Source organism: Mauremys mutica, chromosome 2 (assembly GCF_020497125.1).
Source record: "Mauremys mutica isolate MM-2020 ecotype Southern chromosome 2, ASM2049712v1, whole genome shotgun sequence".
NCBI classification, from domain to species: Eukaryota; Metazoa; Chordata; order Testudines; family Geoemydidae; genus Mauremys; species Mauremys mutica.
Genome location: NC_059073.1, coordinates 43,560,781 through 43,582,984, shown reverse-complemented (window position 1 = coordinate 43,582,984; position 22,204 = coordinate 43,560,781). Strand labels below are relative to the sequence as shown.

General features: G+C 41.1%; 1 protein-coding gene across 1 annotated transcript in view; it reads left to right on the top strand.

Moving 5' to 3' along the window:
* Nucleotides 1-22,204, top strand: part of CPQ (carboxypeptidase Q) — a 228,991-nt gene that overhangs the window by 148,207 nt on the left and 58,580 nt on the right. The window contains exons 5-6 of the mRNA XM_045008096.1: nt 1,748-1,859; nt 15,677-15,768. Of these exons, the coding sequence (XP_044864031.1) occupies nt 1,748-1,859; nt 15,677-15,768 (204 nt within the window). The remainder of the gene's footprint in view (nt 1-1,747; nt 1,860-15,676; nt 15,769-22,204) is intronic.

Here is a 22,204-nt window from a genome sequence, read left to right as displayed (position 1 = left end):
AATTTTTTTGTAACTTATGTAAAAAGTGCCTAGAGCTTTGGTCACCTTTTACAATATATTTTACAAATCAAAATAAAAGTGTGTGCATGTGTATAACCATTGAACAGTGAAGAGATCATTCCTAGAGGGACTATCCATAACAGTGGTTCCTGTAGAAGTGGGTTGGTATACAGTCAGTTGTATACTGTAAAATTTCTTAGACATACACTGGTTGCATTTACTTAATTATTCTTGGTATTAATATAAGTAAAAGCTCATCCATAAAATACTCTGACTTTCTCAATCCATTTGAACCTTAGTCTGTTTCGATGTAATGTTCTGAAGCTGGGAGAGATGCTTTTTGATTGGATTCTGTAATCCCATGAGGGATTACACCATTGTGTGATTCAAAGTTTCCTGCTGTTGCTATATGTGTTATTTCACAGGAATGAGAAGTAATTCCCTATCAGACTCTTGTGTAGAGATTGTTGCCAGGGAACATCATTCAGTGTTAGTGAGGCATTCTTTCACTGCTGAAGTTAAGGCATTAAATCTATTATAAACTCCGTTTTCAATATGTTTTTAAACTTGCCCTCAATTCACTTCAGCCGGAAGTTATATTTCCCAGGAGTAAATATTTATCTTTCCAAAACCAATTGCTGGTTAAAATGCTATGGCCATTTTAAAGTTGTGGCACAGACAATTTTTGACATTCTAGACAGTTAACATCTCTTTCAGAGCCCTTACATCTCTTCTCTAAAATCTTCTGAGTTTGCATATCACTGATCCAATGGACAGTAATGAACCTATGTCAGTCTAGCTACAGTATTAGTTCATGAAGTCTGCATACCAGAGACTCTCGAGACTGTTTTTGATGGTCAGTGTCACCACATGTATTGCATACCGTATCTCTAAATATGTCGGTGAATATCTTTTTTCAGTTGAAATATTTGAAAGCAATTGTCTCCTGCTCATAGCAGTTACTCAGGCTTTGTGTAGGGTAGATTTCACCTGCAGTGTGTAGCCAACCTAAGACATTCACAGCCACAGTATATTAGAATTAAATACTTTAGTTATGAGGATCAGAAAGAACTGGATAGTATTGACAAATATTAATCGGTACTTATAATAATGTAAGTGTCTTCCTAAAACTCTAAACTCCTATATTATCTATTTTAAAATGTCCATTTAATTAGTGTAATTATAAACTACATGGTGCTGGAAGTTGGTGTGGTGGTGGGAGTAGATGGGTGGTGGTGATTTATATTGTGGTAACATGTAGAGAGGGATTCCAGTCGTAGACCATGGCCTCACTGTGCTTAGCATTGCACAAACATGTTATAAAATGACTGTCTCTGCCTGGGGGACCCTACAATCTAAGTACATATTTACTAGTTATACATCCTAAAATAAAGTTAATCATGCTTTTCATGCTTAAGAGTTTAAACTGATCACTAAAGATTGCTAGGCATGCAGGAGGGACTAAACCTTTCACTTAGCATTAGTTACTAGTTATTAGTCACTAGCAGATGCAGGATACCAGACTTGATTAAACCAATGGTCTGAGCCAGTATGGCAAGTATTATGGTCCTCGATTTAAGCTTGTTTTAAACTAAAAAGCAGAACTATGAAAGATTTATGAAAATCTTTAGACAACATGGGGCATATCTACCCTATGAATGTTTGTAGCACAATAGGTAGAAGCACCTTGTATGACTTTTCTAGTTTGATATTTTCATATAAATGTCCTTTTCTAATTGCATTTTAGGTTGTACTGGTCAGCGGACATCTGGACAGCTGGGATGTTGGGCAAGGAGCCATGGATGATGGTGGTGGAGCATTTATATCATGGGAAGCATTATCTCTTATTAAGGATCTTGGTAAATATTTATTTAAAGAAATGTTCTAATGTTTAAGACTTCCAAGACTCTCGGTGTAATTTTTTTTAAACTGAAGATAGTCATCAGCTCCACCATTCTGAGCACAAATATTCACCATCCAGAAAAATATTCCTAAAGATTTCCCTCTTCATCAGAAGACTGAACAAATTAGTCACCTTCCCAAAACAAAAAAAAGAGTGCATAAAGAGTGCTTTGAACATTCATAGCCAACGCCAAAATGTAATGAAAGTTTGTAAATAAATGTATGTTAGAATAAGGACACTCTATGGGCTGTATATTGTTGGCTTGACAGCTCAAATAATTAGAATACAATTTTCTAACTGTGTATGCACCATTTAAGTGGGGGGAGGGATACATTTTGAACAGTAAAACCTACAGTCCCGCCGCTGGTAAAGTGAAGGAACAACATTCATGGGGTCTGGCTGTGATTGTCCTGGACACTAAGCTTTGGGAAAGTCAGTAAAAAATGGAGAAGGAACTATTGACAGTCTCCCAGAGAGAAACCCTGTAGTGCTTTACAGTGTTGTTGTAGCTATGTCAGTGCCAGGGTATTAAAGAGACAAGGTTGGTGAAATAATATATTTTATTGGATCAACTTCTGTGGGTCAGAGAGACAAGCTTTTGAGCTACACAGAGCTCTTCCTCAGGTCTGGGAAAGGTACTTAGGCATTGTATACACTATACAGTTTTGTTGACAAAATTCAGCGTTCATCGACAAAACAGCAGAGGTGTACACGCTGCAATGCTCCTTCTGCCAACAAAACTCTCCTACTTTGCCAACAAAATAAAACGAGAAGCACTGAGCTTTTTGTGGCAAAGTTATATTGACAAAGTGTCTGTGTAGACACTGTGCTTGGTGATGTCACTATAATTGGCCTCCATGAGGTGTCCCACAATGCTCATCCTGACCACTCTGATCAGAAGTTTGAACTCCACTGCCGCACAGTCAGGTATGCAGGCATTGGCCCCCTCCTCCCCCCCCCAACTTAAAGGCCCAGGAATTTTTTAAATTCCACTTCCTGTTTGTGCAGCGTGGACAGCTCACATCGCATCTTCCCAGCTGACTGTGGTGGCTCCACACAGCAAACGCTCTCCCACTTGGAGCACACCTGAGTTGTTGGATCTGCTGGCACTGTGGGGAGAAGAGGCTGTGCAGTCCCAGCTCTGCTCCAGCCGTAAGAACTTCGGTACCTACAGTCAGCTTTTCTCTTGCTTGTTGGATAAGGGCTATGAACAGGACACGCATCACTGCCATGCGAACATAAAGAAGCTACCCACAGTGCACTGCTCTCTGTCGATGTTAGAGTACCAACTGTGGACATGCTCCGCCAACAGAAGGAGCGTTGTGTGAACGTGCACAAGCGATGTAATTATACCAGTTTTTGACTGTCTGTACTTTAGGATTCCCTCAAAGTTAGGCCATAAAAGGTCTATAGCATCACAACTGTGAAAACTGGCTTGTGTAAAACACTTCTGCATTTTGACCTCAATTCAGCAGAGCACTTAAGCATCTTCTACCATTCTTATTTAGGTGTCTAAGTCCCAAGTTAAGCTTATCTGAGGCTCTAACCCATCAGATTGTGTACACTTTCTGTAGAGTGCAGCTTTAAGTAATTTTTAAAGAGTGCAGTGAACAAATGACCAATTATTCGTGAGTAACTGGCCACAGTTGTCTTCACAACTGTCCTGTTTCTATGCTCGATGGTACACACACAAAGTAGGTGATAGTTCCAAATCATCTAAATGTTTGTTTAAAAATAAAACCAGCCCCCATGATCCTCAACTATGGCTCAGTTTAACCTCCAGCCTTGCCTGTGAGGCTTTTAACGTTCCATAGTTCTAAAGACAAGAGTATGTATACTTGAAAAGCTCATCACTCCATGCTGAGCTCTTTATGGGGGAGAAGGATGTTAAGTGTTCTGTTATGCTATTAGCCACTCATATACTACAACGATGACAAGTGCCAGACACTTCTATAAATAAATAAATGCATCTTTCATTTTGCTTATTTGAAACCCTTCCCTCTTGTTTTCCTGGCTGCAGACTGAGTAGATTTAAATAGAGTAAAGTCTGTGACTAAAAGTAATTTAGCTTGTGGCTTTTGGGATTTTTTGTTTTTTGATTTTGTTTTTTGGGGAGAAGGAAGGGTAAAATAATTTTCAGTTTTTCTATGGGGGAATTCTTAGTTGCTTTCAAATTGTTTTTTGTCTTCTTTTGTATGATTCTTGAAAAATCATGTATAGTCCCCCCACCCCCCACCCCAAAAAGTTTCTTATTTGCTGACTTTGCCCTTCAGAGTGTACTGTTTTGTATCTGCTAAGGGCAAGTTCTTAGTGACATCGTATAACTTTTGTTCAGTGGGTTTCCTTTGATGCAAGAATGAAATGCATCGCTCACTCCTTGTTGAAATATTTGATTTCCACGGCTAGTAGGTTGGGTGGCCTATATGTTTACTGTAAAACCTGTGGCAAAGGCCTATTTTTCTCAGCTGAGAATTATTAGAGTCTTTGCTGGTGACCTCTATTCTGGTTTGCCGTTACATAAGTTCTTGTTACACCAACACAGTGTGCATTTGATCTTCCCATGATGGTTTGTTAATGCAAGATTTACAAATTCAGATGCACAGAACAGAATATTCCGCAATAAATGACAGCAAAATTCTATATGCATAAATGATGTGACAAATAAATTAGTGAACCAAGCTGAGCTTTGTTTAGAAGCAAACACACCAAGTATGGTTTAAATTTGGGGCTAGCTATAGAACAGTGAGTTCAAACACTGCATTTTGAACCGTAAAGACCTGCCTTCATATCCGGCTTGGATCCCAATGAAATGAGTTCGTGATCTCAGTCTAGTCCAGAGAGGACATAAAATCACTGCATAGTTTGACTTGTCTGTGTTCACATTCATAAGTTCTATTGCTTACTGTGGGTCTCCTAATGTGCTGTCTCGGTTCTCTCTCTAGATATAGAAAGCTATATCTCAGCATTGCTTTGTTGGTTTTGGTAAATTATCATATGTATGAGTATAAAAGCTAGCTTTCCAATACCAATGGCAAAGTGAGACTGTTGTAAAGGGAGGTGAGCATTTTGGGTTATGAATTTTAGATTATATAATGGAGCTGTTACGCGCTGTTGATTCTGTTAAAACGAGTTTCATAAAATAGAGTTTCATTGACTCTATTACAAGTTGTTTGCGTAATAACCACTATGTAGACTTTTCCATTGATCTAACAGTACCTAGCTATGATACAGTTGTGGTTTTGCATCTGCTGTTGTCACTAATTATATGTGCTACGTATGGGAAAGGTCTGTATTTTTATAAAGAAATTCTCTGCTGTTCATTGTGTGTATGTGTTTGGCTGATTTGCTTGTTAGCTCCAGGTTGGTCTTTTATTTTTTGTTTTTTTTAGGGAAAGGGAAGGTGGAAGGACTGGTAAAACTGAAACAGTTGAGTTACCAAATTCCTGGGGGTAAGATTTAAAAAAATGTTTAGGGAATGGCCAAAGGATCAGTGTCAAGTAGTTGTGAATCCACTGGCCTCACACAAATATTGAAAGAAAATTGTATCGGTTTGTGAACAGTTTCCTAAACTTAAAAGAGGGGCTAGCTTCATAACAGAACAGTTGAGTGAGCTCTAAGTATGAGGTTAAGTGCTGTTTGTCATATCCTTGAAGCAGCTTTTAACTGTATATACTTTCTGAAAGTATTTGCTAAGTAAACCAGGTATCTCTGCACCTCTTAATGAGAGCCCATGAAATAATAACATCTATCTGTTAGGTATTTTTATGGCCCCCATCACCACAGTATCTGAGTGCCTCACAACCTTCAATGTATTTATCCTCACAGCACCCTGTGCACCACAGCAGTGCTGTTATCCCCATTTTACAGATGGGGAGCTGAGGCACAGAGAGGCTAAGTGCTTCCGGTGTATAGAGGTTACTCAACAGCCTTTAGGGGTTTGTGTTTTAATGCATCTCAAATTTCACTTCAGCCTCCAAACACGAGTAATTAAAGTTATGAAAAGGTGCCAAAAACTTTAAAAATCACCCCTAAAGACCGTATCGCTGAGTTTGGCAAGGACTAATTTCACATTGATGGTAATGTGCTGTTCTGCACTCTATGCAGCAAGGCTGTAAATTACGTTTGAAGGTAGACAAATACAAATTGCAGTTCTATTAATTTTATTTTATTATAATGATTGATGGCACTGGTAGGCTTTGAACTTGCTTAAAAATTGTAAATATATCAATAAAATGTGTTCAACTGATACTTATATATATAGTGTGGCTAGGGAACTAAAGTTCAGCATTTCATTTTAATCGTGGAAAACATGGATTTTTATGTGTTTGGGTTTTTTTTTAATCAGACAATTTTGGTTTTTTATCACAGAAAACTAGGATCCCTGCGTATAAAGCTTGCATGCATTCACTGGCTGTGTGACCCACACAAACTTCAGTGATGGGTGGAATATATATACATGTGAGAGACCATGTGTACGATGAGAAATAGCACAGTTTCAGCAATTGGCTTAGCTGTAAATCAGGGGTGGGCAAACTTTTTGGCCTGAGGGCCACATCGGGGAATAAAAATTGTATGACAGGCCGTGAATGCTCACAAAATGAGGATTGGGGTGCAGGAGGGGGTGCGGGCTCTGAGTTGGGGCTGGTGATGAAGAGTTTGGGGTGTAGGACGGTGCTCTGGGCTGGAACCAAGGGGTTTGGAGGTCAGGAAGGGGATCAGGGCTGGGGCAGGGGTGCAGAAGGAGTGCAGGTTCCGGCTGAGGGAGTGGGCTCCAGGGTGGGGCTGAGGATGAGAGGTTTGAGGTTCAGGAGGGTGCTCCGGGCTGGGATAGAGGCGTTTGGAGAGTGGGAGGGGCTGGGGCAGGGGCAGGGGCAGCTCTAGGAATCCCGCCGCCCCAAGCAGGGCAGCGCGCCATGGGGCGCACTCTGGCGGTCGCCAGTTCCGCGGCTCCGGGGGACCTCTTGCAGACATGCCTGCGGAGGGTCCGCTGGTCCCGCGGCTCTGGTGGACCTCCCGCAGGCATGACTGCGGAAGGTCCGCCGGAGCCGGCTGCCGCCCTGCCGGCAAAATGCCGCCCCAAGCGCGCGCTTGGCGCGCTGGGGTCTGGAGCCGGCCCTGGGCAGGGGGTTTGGGGGTGGGGAGAGGCTCAGGGGTTGCAGGCTCCGAGCGGTGCTTACCTGAAGCGGTTCCTGGAAGCAGTGGCATGTCCCTTTTCCAGCTCCTACGTGGAGGCACGGCCAGGCAGCTCTGCCTGCTGCCCCATTGACAGGCACCACCTCTGCAGCTCCCATTGGAGCGCATGAGAGCTGGAGTGGGGCCATGCTATGGCTTTTGGGAGCCACCTGGTTCAGGCCCCGCCCTGGCCAGAGTGCTGGAGCAGAGCCAAACTCTGTGGTGCGGCTCCCGGTCCAGCGCCCCAGCCAGAGCGGGGCCGAGCCACGTGGTGCGGCCCCCAGCCCAGTGCTGCAGCCGGAGTGCCAGAGTGGGGCTGAGCCACGTGATGTGGCTCACAGGCCAGCTTAAAACGGCTTGCGGGCGTAGTTTGCCCACCCTGCTGTAAATGTTAACAAGGACAAACCATGGTCAGCACTGGTAAAACTAAACTCCTGTTTCCTAGTGTGGACAAAGCCAGAGAGAACTACACTTGAAAAGAATGTTTTAAAAACATCATGGGCATGAACTGCAAGGTTCTATCTATATTAAAATGTTTGGATCTCACAAGAATGAGAGTTGACAGTGTCCCTTTAAGACTTTTTAAAATTGTAATTGAAACTGTTTCCTGAGTTATGGCCTTGACTAATGTGTCTGGAAAACTGTAAGTCAGGAAGTATTACGTAAAATAGATTTCTCTTCCATTTGCTGTAGCCCATGTATCAATTCACATTTCTCTGTTCCATATTCACTGGCTTAATACATGAGTACTGAAGCTATCTATTATAAAATGCTTCTTACTGAAGTAATTCCTTTTCTGTTAGTGCAATATTCTGGTTCACCTCACATAATTTTAATTAAAAGTCATTTGAATGTCATTTTTAACTTACTTTTAAATTTTAAAATGTTCCTGCATTGATCATAATTGAGGATTTGCAGTAGTTTGCTGTATGAGAGGTAGGCTATCATGTTGTGAAAGAAATTAAAGCAATGTTGTCACCTTTTACAGTAGTTACTTTTTAATTAAAATATCTGCATCCTTGATATTACCTCCTTGTTCTGATAGACTCTCCCTCCAAAAGTTGCATCTTTTGGTATGTGACTGCTTTTTATATAAGGAGAAAGTAACTTTTGAATCTGCTAAATAGGAAATATATTTCCCTGCGCTGCTCTTACTTTAAATGTGGAAAGTAACGTCATGCTTTCATTTTAACATCCAAGCTGAACTGCACATCTAGAAAATACCAGAGTATTTACTTCTCATGTTAGTACACTATACTAAAAGAATGATTATATTTGTGGTCCTGCCATAAAGTATATTGCTGCTTTGGTAAATTTAAGCAAACAGACCCCTATAAGCTTATTGTCCTTTCTCCTGTTGGCTTCCTCTTCGCTGCAAACTCAAGTGTACTCACTAGCTTCAAGATAAAGAATGGCTCTTTATTTATATTTTTTTTAAAATGTCTTAAAAGCTTGGTGCCAGAGGGAATTTCAGCCTTTTCCAAGTGCAAAACCCAATGGAGCTACTGAAATGCAAAGAACCATTCAGAATGAGGTCACTGCATCATCTTGTTCTCGTGGGTTTTATTTTAATTTATATATTTTCAGTATCGCCTAGCCTAGCACTAGACAGGTGTCTGTGTCATCAAGACTGAGGGAAGATAAAGGCAGTGCGGACTGAGCATTAAATCGCTGGTTTTCCAATCTACTTTTCCAAAACATAAAGTACATCAGAGGCCAGAGGCAGAGCTGAGACTACTGTACTTTAACATCCAAGCCACACTTTGTAAAGTGTCAGAATGAGAGTGAGAGGACATGGTATTTTCTGCTCTACAAGACTTTTACAATGTTTTCCTGTATTTCTAATAATTTGCTGCTGAAAGAGAGGAAGGGAGTCCCCAAATTAGATTACTCAAGCAGAAAAAAATGAACACTACAGGTGGAGAATGTCTCTCTGCTTGTTGCTGGTTGCTCAGAGACCTGGATCTTCCATAGGGGCAGGGAGGTGGCTGAAATAGCACTTTGGTCTTTTATGTGAATTTTTTTACTTTGGGGATTTTGTTTTAAATTTACACTGGTTACTAGTCAGGAAGAGAGAGTAATAGATTGTATTTGAGGGTGTGAATTGTATTGCTGTTGGGGCACTGCACTAATCAGTTCTCTATTTAAAACCCCAGATACAGGAAGGCACAACTACTCGGTATATTGCTCTGTAACACTCATTTAACCTGGCCCTGTAGTCACTGTACAAAGAGCATCTTAAATAAGCATTAGTTTCAACGACTCCATTGTCCTGGCTCTTCCCACCATTTTCATTCAATGTCCTTCTCTTCAGGTGAGATCTCAGGGCTCTGTCCTTGGCTCCCTACTTCTCTTCCAATAGGCCCCTTCCCTAGGTGACCTCATTCACATGGCTTTAGCTACCATGATCAGGGGTGGATTACAGTTTTGTGGAGTCCTGGCCAGAGCAAGTGGGGGCTCCTCCCGACCCTTTCCGCCTGCAGTCTTCCCCCCCACCCCCAACCCCAGCACTGCTGCCAGGGAGAGGGGTCGGGGTGCAAGGGCTTGCTCTGCTCCGTCCACCCAGCATTCCTGCCAGGGAGTGCTGGGCAGACGGAGCAGGTCAGGGCGCAGGGGTGCCCCAATTGGCTGGGGCCCCTGGGCACAGGCTCCATTGGCCCAATGGCTAATCTGCCACTGGCCATGATTACAGATTACTCACAAATCAACTCCTTTGTCCTGTCCAGTCTTGAATCTCCAGCTGCCTGTCTAACATTTCCTCTTGCATATCCCATCACTTTCCTAAACTAAACGTGTCAAAAGTAAGCTTCCCATGATTCCTTCCTAAACCTTCCCCTATCTCTGGTCCCCTTGTTCTCTATAACAAATGACAAATTCATGGTTCCCTCTCTGTCTCTGCCTGCCACTCAGCTCACGGCCTTTGGAGTAATCTCAGTTTCTCCTTGTCCTTCTCCTCCCACATTCACACTGTAACCAAATGCAGTTTCCCTTCCTCCTCTACATGACTTCTAAAATCCAACCCTCCTGCTCTGTCCCTACTCCATGTACCTTCCTTATCTCATGTTCTGCCTCCTCCTTTCCCGCCTCTTTTCTGAAGTGTATCCAAAATGCTCAGCTGAAATAATCTTCCTGTCCTGTCACTCTGACAGGGTAATTTCCTCTCTCTCACCAAACACACACATTATAATCCCTTCACTGGACTCTTCCCAAATCACATTTCAACTTTGTCCTCACTTCCAGAGCTCTCCTCAGCACTGCTTATATCTCAGTTTTCACTTCCTCCTTTTTTTCTTCTTCTCCCCTACATTCTGCCAACTACACCTTTGGTGGAGTTTTCCCACTCATGACTCTGTGCTGCTTTTCTAGTTAACCCATACGATTGCAACAGCCTTCCTTGTTCCTGAGGTCCAAGAATCCTCAGTCTCTTCCTTCAAACCATCTTCAGAATTCACTGCATCTTTACTAAATTCCCATCACTAATATCTGCTCCAACACTGTCTACTCTTTCTTTTGGGCCTGAACATTATGAAAATAAAATATAATAAAATAACCCAGACAAACAAAGCAAAAGCAACAACAAACAAAGCAACTTGTATGATCTACTTTAAAAATACATGCATGCCACATTTTCCAACCCAAAAAGCTATATTCCTTTCACATTTTTAACTTATCTAGGATATTGGTATACCAAAGTTGGGCTTTAAAGGATAGGAATACGTAAATGTGTTTTTCCACGAAGTTCTTTCTCTTTTTAATGGTTTTAAATAACCCTTTATATTTCTCCCTTAATTTTGAAGAAAAAAATCTTTCTTTCTCCCACTAGCTAATTTTCTGCATAATTGTACGAAGAGACTTTTTAAATCAGAATGGGTGGGATGTCCAAAAACACTTAGGGTGCTTAGTTCTATTGACTGTCAATGAAAAGCTTCTGTTTTTGTTATTGGGTATGGGCTTGCCATCCAAAAGAATTGTATATGATGTATAACTTAGTTTAATATTGTCTATCTATTCTGCTAAATTTATCATTCAATCCAGTGAATGCTATTGTAATGTGAATAGATTTTTCTCTTAAAAGGGATAGTTTCCCAGCCTTCCTGCACCTGAAATGAATTTTTAACTGGTTGTGAGCAAGAGGTTTGTGTTCAACTTCAGATTCTAAACTCTTACCCAGGATCAAAGGATTCCTTTTTTAATGGGCCACTGTCATTTGCCAACTATAAATAGATAGGAGCTTCCATCAGATGTGCATCAGGCACTTAATTTAAATTGTTGGTAGTAGGCTGTTTGAATTAGAAGAATAGCACCATGTACAGCATATTTATTAACAGTGTTGAATCCTTGGCACCATGTGTTTGGGAGAAAATAAATGGGCCCTCAAACTACTAGATACAAACCATTAGACAAGGAGAACAGAGATGTCAACTCTGGGGAATAATAGAGTGATGATTGGACACAGATGCAAATAGTAGGCTGGTGTTAGAGAGACAGACTTTTTGCTATGTAAGATTATTATCTTGCATAACTAATTCAAACCAGTGATGAGTGGAGTTTTTCCTAACTTAAACCATTGTAAATGAGTAGAGTCAGGAGAAAAGAAGTATGAAAACACCTCCTTATTAATATCACAGTGAGAACCCTTATAGGAAATCATATTTAGTGTATCATTTAATTATATTTATGGAAACCAGATCAGTGCCAGAACATACACAAATCTTACTAATGCATTTGGCAATCTAATTCTGAGGCTTCTGTTAACTAAGCATGTAGTTGTATATTTCTTTTTGTGTTTTCTACACAGAGAATTTAGATTTTCCTCTTGTATTGGCATCAGGCATTTTTCAAAGATGTCTCAAGTTTCCTGTCAGGGCTTTAAATGCTAGTGTGATCCAGTGAATCTCTTGTGTCTAATGAAACCTGATCACCCTACAAACCTGAACAACATATAGGATGCAGTACGGATTTAATGAATAACAACAATGTAATGTGCTGTACAGGGCCATTTTGTATCTTGTTTCAGGTACGTAAATGTACTTCATAAAAGCAGACTGTAGGCTACTAATGGGGAAAAAATGTTAAATTTGAAAGCGGGCCAGACTTGAAGCTGGTGTAAGCAAGTGCAGCTCCATGGAAATTTCTGTAACAAATACAGCAGTGGCTTAAACAGTGGGATAAGTGGTCATGTAGTGTAATTTGCACCAGTTTGGTATTCAGTGGAGACTCAAGTGTTCCATTTAGGCTGAGCCCTTTGGCGGTGGTGGAGCTGCAGTGCCCCAGAGGGAGCCCTGGGAGACATCCTGGCTTCCAGAGTTCCCAGGCACGCAGCCTGTACATCTGCTGATATGCTTTTTTATTAGGTGCAGCTGACTTCTGCCTCTGATTCTGCCTGGCCCTTATGCTCGCTGTGCAAGAGAGGGAGAAAGATCAGTATGCTCTCCCCACCAATGTAATTAACTCACATAAGGGGCAAGTGCAGGATCTGACCCAAGGTGTGCAAAACGAACATAGCACATAGGTGAAAACGCCAGAAGGGATGGGGCAACAGCAGTAATAGCAACTAACAGGATTGTATAAGAAAAAGGCTTTTCCTGCCTTCTGCCCCTTCATTTTACACACCCACCGAATACTATATCAATGCAACTTACATTACTTTACCTCTTACATCCACTTACAACCGTTCTTCAACCTACTTGCATACCTTGTGTGACTTACACCATCATTTAAATTGCCTTTGAATATGGCCCAGTGTTATGGACTTTAAATAAATTGATCCTTTCTTCAGTGTGAAGGCAGAATAATTTTGACATTTTGAATGTGAATACAACCTTTTAAACTGTATTATGAATTCTCTAAAAGAACTTATCTGACTACCTATCAGACCCTATTTTTGTTAGACTCGACTGTACCATTAATTGCCAACCTTCCATATGAATAGTTGGTTTACATTTCTAATCTGTGGTGGGAAAGTATTTACTTTAGGGAATTTAGTACTTTGCACTATTGATCTCAATCTTTCATACACACACACAAAGTTTAAATAACAGTAAGTTGTGACACAAGCTAGCAAGAACCAGGAATTCAAACATAAAGTTTGATGCATTTTGACTTAGTCAGTTATACTTTGGTTATGGAACATATATGGGCAAAGTTGCCATTGGTTTCAGTGGCATCAGGATTTTAGACATTGTATGTAAAACCATGGACTGACCTGCAATGAGAAACCTGTAATATCAGTAGCACAACAAATTAACGACTTTGTGTGTCAGAATTAAATTTAGATTTCTTTCTTTTTTGTGTTTGTGACTCGTAACCCAACTTTTTTTTATTAATTTCCTTTTGAGTTGTTTTTTGAGGGTGATAATCTCTGCTCAAAGGTTAGCCTTGTTAATTTGATAAAATCATAGCTTCATCAAGATCTCGATCATCAAGCTTAATGTTTAACAAAGGTGGCCTAAAATATTTAAGTAATCTCTAGCCACTTCTGGAATGCATAAAATGGCAGCAAATCCTGTCTAATTGTCACTTAAGCCTTAATCTTTAGCACCATCTGGAAAGTGACACACTCTCTTCTGATGTGGGTTTGGGGCCGGAACATGATTTATGTCTTAGACAGGGGTGGCTCTAGACATTTAGCCGCCCCAAGCAGGGTGGCATGTCGCGGGGGGCACTCTGCCGGTCGCCAATCCCGTGGCTCCGGTGGACCTCCCGCAGGCGTGCCTGCGGAGGGTCCGCTGGTCCCGTGGCTCCAGCGGACCCTCTGCAGGCACACCTGCGGGAGGTCCACCGGAGCCGCCTGCCGCCCTCCCGGCGACCCTCCCGCGCTTGGCGTGCTGGTGTCTGGAGCCGCCCCTGATCTTAGAGCAGCCTTTTTTATTAACCAAGCTGCTGCCAAGTTTGGTTATTTTGTGGCAAGTCTTGCTAACTTCAATGCGATATCTATATTATTATCATAATATGTCATCATTGGTCATCTGGCTGATTTGAAATAGGAAGGATACTAATCCTGTGTTGTAATTACTTAGAAGTGGAGCAGCAAACTGTTGGGATGGGAGTGGGGGGGGGAGGTTTTTTTTAGAAAACGAGCGTTCTCCTGCATTTAGAGTCAGATGACTTGCATTTAGAAAATTTAGTTTTAATTACTGGATTCTATTGTTTGTACTTGCTGAATTACAGAATAATAAGTGTAAGTTTTTCATATTTTGAATATTTTGTTTCTATTATATTCCTGATTTCTTTCAGGTGGGGAAAATTGGGTGGTGGTGGTTATAATTAATGACAGAGATGTGCATGACTACATTCCCATAACTTTTTCACAACTGGCTTCACCCTATGCCCATCTTTTCTTGACCATTCTTAAAAATTATACTGTATGGGAGCCCTAAGCATTTTTTAAAAAAGTGTTAAATGTTGATGCACAGAATAAATATACTTTTTCATGAACTGATTTACCAGATTTAATTAACATACAAAAGCCAGTAGGAGAACACTTCAATCTCCCAGGACATTCTATAACAGATTTAAAAGTAGCTATACTTGAGCAAAAAAACTTGAGAAATTGACTTCAAAGAGAAACAGCAGAACTAAAATTTATTTGCAAATTTAACACCATTAATTTGGGCTTGAATAGGGTCTGGGAGTGGCTGGCTCATTCAAAAGCAGCTTTGCCTCTCCTGGAATTGACACCTCTTCATCTATTATTGGGAGTAGACTACATCCACCCTGATCGAATTGGCCCTGTGGACACTGGTTCTCCACTTGTGAGGTAACTCCTGTCTCTTCATGTGTCATTATATAATGCCTGCATTTGTAATTTTCCTTCCATGCATCTGAAGTGAGGTTTTTTTACCCACAAAAGCTTATGCCCAAATAAATCTGTTAGTATTTAAGGTGCCACCAGACTCCTTGTTGTTAATTAACTGAATTAATTAACCATAAATCAAAGACCAGAATTTATACCTGCCCGGATCTGTTACAGAAATAAACTCTTTTGCAGTATAGACCCTACTTTTCTCCTTCGGCTGATATTGCCCTGCACTTGCCTTGCTTTAAAAAGCTTTGCATATGCTCAACAGCTTGTTGTGTGTAAGGATCTAAAGTACAGCTCTCTCTGCTATTAGTAATGTATAATGAATAGCAAAATTATATCCTACTGTCCTTTAGTACTTAAAACCCTTAGAGTTTCTCATACAAATCTAATAGCATATCTTCAATTAAGGTGAAGGTACTGAGGATCCTTACCAGCAAGTCCGCTGAAAGCGGTTTGGTTAGTTGATTTACTTCAGGCATGGCAGGGGCAGTAGCACATGTTGCCCTGTAAGAGGCTTGGGTAAGGAAGTGACTGTGGAGAGTCTGTTGTTCAGGCCTGTAGAGATGGCTGTAACACACAGCTGCTACCGCACTAATAGTGGCCCCAGCTATACATCTTCTACTCTGCAGCAGTAAAAGTACTAACGCTCACTGTTTTGTTGAGGTCATAGAGCAGAGGTGGGTGTCTGATGGAAATCCATATGCAGCTGCCCTGGGGAAATGGAGGCCAACACATGAATTGTTTAGACAAATAGAACATTTGGGACTAAAAGCCATATTTAATTTTGTATGTCTTAGGGCTCCGCCCCAAAAGAACTCTGCGGTTGGTGCTGTGGACGGCGGAAGAACCAGGAGGGGTGGGTGCTGAGCAGTACTACCAGTTACACAAGGTAAATAATGTAATAAAATAATCTGTTACAGTATTTGCTTTTTTGACTGAGAATACTAGATTTTCAAAATGTCAGACTCTTCGTCTAACTAAACGTATAGAGTCCAGTTCTGCCTGCAGATACATAGGCACTACTTTATATCCCAGATGTTGTGAAATACTCTGTGTTTTAATATAATCCTTTTAAAGAAAGTTCCATCCTCTTGTGCTTAGCTTCCATTGGTTTGTTAATGTAACTCTCTGACTCAGACATTCATTTGGCTTGCAAAAGGGAAAAATGATAGGGACTTCTCATCTGAAGGTCAAAAGTTAAGGGGTATGATAAGCTCTGCATGTACTTTACATGATCTACCATGCCATGTCACAAAGCTGTTATGAAGCAAATATTTCATAAGGATATCTGCTATGGAGTGAGCAATCCATACACATTGGCAATATTAATCCATTTAATTTACCCTTTATATTTCTGTTTCTTTGCATGTTGTATAATGCACTGAAATGTAATGAATAAGCTAGTAAAGAGAGAACTCTCTTTGGAAGCACAGATATATAACATTTTAATGGTGAGTACGATCTAAAATGTTTTCAGCCAAGTATTATTTACTGTATGGGATCAAGGACATTTTAAATGCCATCACTAGCTATTTTTGATGATGCTAAATAAAATTATAAAACTCTTTTTGAGGATTGGTATTTAGGAGGAAAATATCACATAATATTATTTCCATATTAGCTGTGCACAGTTGTCTCTTCAAAGGATTGCATGACATGAAGGATAACTTCATAAAATTGTCTTGGAGCCAACAATTTTCAAAATATAAACATTTTGTAGGAAGCTAACCCTGTAATCATATAACTAACTCCTGATTTTTATCTGTGTTTTGTGATCCCTTATTTGGTAGTAGTTAATCTCAACAATGCTTAAACCTGCAATGCAAAGCCAAGAAATTGATGAAGAAAAATGTGTTTAAAGTTTTTGTTCTACCATGACAGCAGGTTTTTTCAGAATACATGTCTTGCAATAAAATTCCTGCCAGTGTGTTTATGATGTTATTGTTGCCCCTTTTTTGAACTTAGTGCTAGTAGAATTTCAGGACTCCATTGATGTTCTAGTTGGAAGCAGAAGTTAATGGAGTCTGGTATTTTCTCTGATATAGTTTTATTTATTGACAAAGAAGTACAAAGTCCGGTGTTTCTGAATGCAGGAATTAAATAGCAGGAAATAGCTTCTTTTGCTTCAGCACCAAGAGCACTCTTTTCAGGCTGCACCCCAGGCCCCAAAACCTCTCCCCGGGTTTCTTCCAGAGACAGTCATTATGATTTCAGTTGCTCCTTCAGTCTGTCCCTCACTCTCTGTCATTTTTTTCAGTTTTCTGTGGCCTGGTCTACTCGGGAAAGCTTATATCGGCATAGCTAAGACCTGGTCTATGCTGGGCGAGCGGGGGATCAGTCTAAGTTACGCAACTTCAGCTATGTGAATAATGTAGCTGAAGTCGACATACTTAGATCTACTTACCACGGTGTCTTCACTGCACTAGTTCGACTGCTGACGCTCCCCCATCGACTCTTCCTTCGCTTCTCGCTCTGGTGGAGTACCGGAGTCGACAGGAGAGCGCTCGCTGGTCGATTTATTGCGTCTTCACTGTTCTACAAAGGTTACCAGCTGAACCCCAAAGTCCTACTGAACCTTTTGCAACACCTCAGACATGCAGAATCTGAAGGCATTTTTTGTGGCTCCCTAGAATCCCTCAAACCTGTTGAAACACTTTGGATTCAAAGTGAGTACCTCACCCCGGACCCTAAATCTGGTGAAGAATTAATTCACTAGAACTACTGCTACTGTCGCAGCCTCTTAATTTCCTGTTAAGTAAGTCTCAGGCCATTTTGTGAAGTAGTCCATAGCTACCAGCAAATAATAACTGCCTGCCTCTGTCTCAGGCAAGGGCCCAAGAACATGAATGGCAATGCACTCCATTGGTGCCCCCACAAGATACTGCTGCAAAGAGCTACTCCCAGTGCCCTTCTTTGCAATGTAAGCATCACATTTCCTGCACTACCTTTCTACATCCTCCCTGCACTTTACCCAATAGAAATTCTCCCTTAACTTGGCTAAGGTTTTTGCAATCTCAAAATGTCCATCAGTTTTGATCTCATGACATAACCTCAAAACTTATTTTCAATGTACCTGACAACCCGCTGGTGCCTGTATCCATCACCCACTGGTTTCTACCATCTTCTGTACAATATTTCGACTTTAAATTCCAAGTTTTTCTAGTGTGACTAGAAACCTTTTATTGTGGTGTTGTGAGGGGACACTATATTCCAGGCTGACTGCATTTGCCGGTTGATTTTCCACTCACACTGTATCCCTGTATGAGGATTCTTTCTTTGGGAGAGTTTTAATTGCTCTGGGGTCCATTCCTGCAACTCCATCCCCATTGTTCCAGGGATGAATTAAGAACATAGGCACTTCTGAAAAGTCAAGAAAGAGAGCCACATCCATTCCCTTGAGCAACTAATTCCTTGCTCTCCTACTTGGGCCAGTGTTTCCAATTGGCCTCCCAATAAGGCTGTTTGGACAAGGCATCAGCCTTACCATGCTTATGACCTAACCACTGTCTGACTGTGAAATCTAACCCAGCCGTTATTCCAACCAACAGTCAAGGCTGTTCCTCAGGATTCCTGGATCTAATGAGCCATTGCAAGGAAGCCTGTCCTGTCCTGTCCAGAAACTTCCTTCCATACAAGTAATGATGAAAATTTTCTATAGCTGTAACCACTGCTAGGAGTTCCTTTCTGGTGGTGCAGTAATTTCTCTCAGGAGACCTTAGATTTTTGCTATAGTAAGCTGCCACCCTCTCAAGTCCCTTGTGTTGTGCCAATACTGCCCCCAAACTTTAGTTACTAGCATCTGTATCAAATATGAAAAGGGTTTTGAAACATAGATAGGCCAAGACAGGAGCAGTCAGTAGAGCCTTTTTTAACTCTCAAAATGATACATTTTGCTCTGCTGACCACTGAAATGGTTTCCCTTTCTCACACAACCGATGCAGTATTTTGCAATATTGGCAAACCCACAAATGGACTTTCTGGAACAGGAGCAGAGGCCTATAAAACTCTGCACATCTGTGAGTGTCTGGGAAGTTGGCCAGCTTTGTACATCCTCCAATTTTCTTTTTGTCAGTGGATATTCACTCCTCACTAATTGTGCGCCTGAGGTAGATTACCTTTTTTTGGAATACCTTACATTTCTTTGAGTTCAGTTTCAAATTGTCTGCCTTCAGCTTATCACAGGCCATTTGTAAATGTTTTAGTTCCTGTTCAAAGGTTTTAGCATGTACCAGGATATCATCTGGGTATAACAAACAGCCTGAGAGGGGCATGCAACATAATACTGTCTCTGTAAGCCTCTCAAATGTGGCTGTTGCATTGTACAAGCCAAAAGCCATCACTTTAAGCCATAAGCCTTGTCCTGCTGTGAAAGCAGTTTTTCCCCTGTTGTTTGGATCCACCTCTACTTGCCAATACTCACTTTTAACATCCACTGTGAAAAACCAAACTGACACTGCTACAGCATCCCAGGTATCATCTGTTTGTGGTAATGGATAAGAAACCTTTGAAGTGATTTCATTTAATTTTTTATAGTCCACACAGAATTCGGTGCTGCCATCCTTTTTCTTATCCACACAATGAGCCTTCCTGATAAATTTCCTCAATGCCTGGAGTATCTCTTCCCTTTTTTGTTATTGGTAACTGCTGAGGTGGCTGTTTAATGGGTTGATTTCCCACAGTATCAATCTTGTGCTGAATCAGTGTAATACAACCTATATTTTTATTGGCTCAGGAGAACAACTCCTGATTCTTAACCACAAACTCTTAGACTGTTCTGCTGTTCCCTATTTGAGTGTACAGCACTGCTCAGGTACAAGCCCAGTAGAAACTCTGGGAACTCACCTTCCCCCTTGCAGTTTTCTTCTATAGCAGTATTTAACAGATCCATTGGTTGACATTTTGCAACTGCAGTTTTTTTTTGTTTTGTTTTTTTTTACTATTTGCTGCTTGTCAGAAACATTCAGCAAACAAACAGGGATTAATTCTTGTTTCATAGCCACAAGAACTTTAGCAGCTAAGATTCCCCTGAAACTCTGGCTCTCAGAACAGGTTTCAGCCACTCCCCATCTTTTCCTGGCTGGAAAGCTACCACAGCATGTAGCTGTTGTAATGGTTTATGCCCCCGGAGCAGGACAATTAGTTCACTGCACACCAGTTATCTACAAACCATTCGTCTCACTTGGGCCATATCTTTAAAGGGAATTTCCAAGGACAGACTCTGTAAGACACTTTTCCTGGCATGGATTACATCGTTATCAGCCATAATGGAATCTAAGCCAATTACTTGCTCATCCACTATTTCAACCACCCAGACTTCTTGCTTAAATTTAAGATCCAATTGTCAAACCCAATTTTTAGATGGGTGCTATTGTGCCAGTCATTATCTCCATGTGAGACCAATTAGGCAGTTCAGTTCTGGATCCCCTATTCCCTTATTTTCTTATCATGTCTGGTCTAATAACTCTTTTATGATTGAACATGTATCAACTATGACTATACACATCACAGATCCTATTGCACACTGTGTAGACAAACTCCCATTATTATTGTTTAACTGTCCAGTCACAAACAAAAACTGTGAGGCTGTCCTCGTACCTCCAAGCTTTGCCCCTTCAGCTTGTTTCCTGAACTGGGAGGGAGGCTTTCTCTAGACACTTGTGGCAGAGTACTAGTGTGATGTTACCTCAGGTACAGTCTGGACTGATGGTTGTTTCCCCTCAGTTCTCCAGCCCACAGTGCCTTTTACACTGCTTCACTGTGAGAGTAACCATTCCTGGTCTGCTCACACACAATCCAGCATGTAAATCACTCGCAGCTATACTGTATGAGTGCTATAGCCAACCACCCATGAATTACATTGCAGGGCAACACCAGCAAACTCCCAGTCTCAGACTTCCCCCAGAAATATGCGTCTTGTGCTGCCCAGCACCCTCCTGGACAATACAAGCTCATATAAACTCTGTCATTTCATTAATAGAAAATTATATTCACAAATCTTGTTATCTCAAATGAAGTTTCCCAAATACTTCAATTCAAACACTGATTTAGATAAAACAATAAAACAAATTTATTAACTACTGAAAGATAGATTTTAAGTGACTACAAATAATGAGGCATAGAAGTCAGAATTGGTTACAAGGAAGTAAAAGGTAAAATGCAACTAACTCTTCACACAGTATGCTTTGTAAAAAATTTAACATAGTCTGTAAAAGGAATGAACTTAGGGGTACAGACTGTCCAAATGAGCTTTTAACAGAACTGTTAGAATCATAGAATGTAGGGCTAGAAGGGACCTCAAAAGGCCATCTAGTCCAGCCTCCTGCACTGAGGCAGACCCCAGTAAACTTAGACCAACCCTGACAGGTGTTTGTCCAACCTGTTCTTAAAAACTTCCAATGATCAAGATTCCACAACCTCCCATGGAAGCCTGCTCCGGAACTTAACTACCCATGTAGTTAGAACATTTTTCCTAATATCTAACCTAAATCTCCCTTGCTGCAGATTAAGCCTAGTACTAGTTTTCCTACCTTCATTGCACATAGAGAACAATTGATCGCCATCCTCTTTATAACAGCTCTTAACATATTCGAAGACTGTTATCAGGTCCCCTCTCAGTCTTCTTGTCTCAAGACTAAACATGCCCAGTTTTCTTAACCTTTTATCATTTTTGTTGCTGTCCTCTGTCTATCGCCAGTTTATCCTTAAAGGCCTTGGTGGTATCTGGGTATGACAGGAGCACAAGTCTCTGCCAGTCCTCAGCCAGTTCAGGTGGGTTTTCTTCTGTCCTCTCTTTCTAGCTTGTAGCTGTGCCGCAGGCAGCTTAGATTGATGACTAACTCCAAACTGCATGTCAAGAGCTTGCACCAGATCTGGATAACTCAGTCTCATTTCTGGTGGTAAGCTCTGCAGTACAATCAGAGCTGGGCCACCAAAGTTGGCTGCTAGTAACACCCCGTTTTTGTCCTTCTTCTTAGCCACTCATTTGAGCTACTGTATAACATTGAATTGAATCAAATAACCTCCCAGAGAGTTTTTCCCTCAAAGATAGTGTGTGGGATTTTGGACTATTTCAGCTGGGACAGCCTGACCTCTCCCCTCTGGGCCTCTGTGAGTAACAAAGGAGGTAGAAAACTGTTGTTAATGTCCAGTCCTAACCCTAGTCCTCTGATTGGTTCAATTAATCATCCAGGTAGCTGCCATCCACCGTGATCATCGAGTCTTTGAATTCCTTATGTATCTGAGTTTTTAGCTCCGTAAGTCCTGGCTGCAGCTCATCTCTGTTAGCAAGTTCCAAGTTGGCCGAAACTTGCTTCATCTCCAGTTTT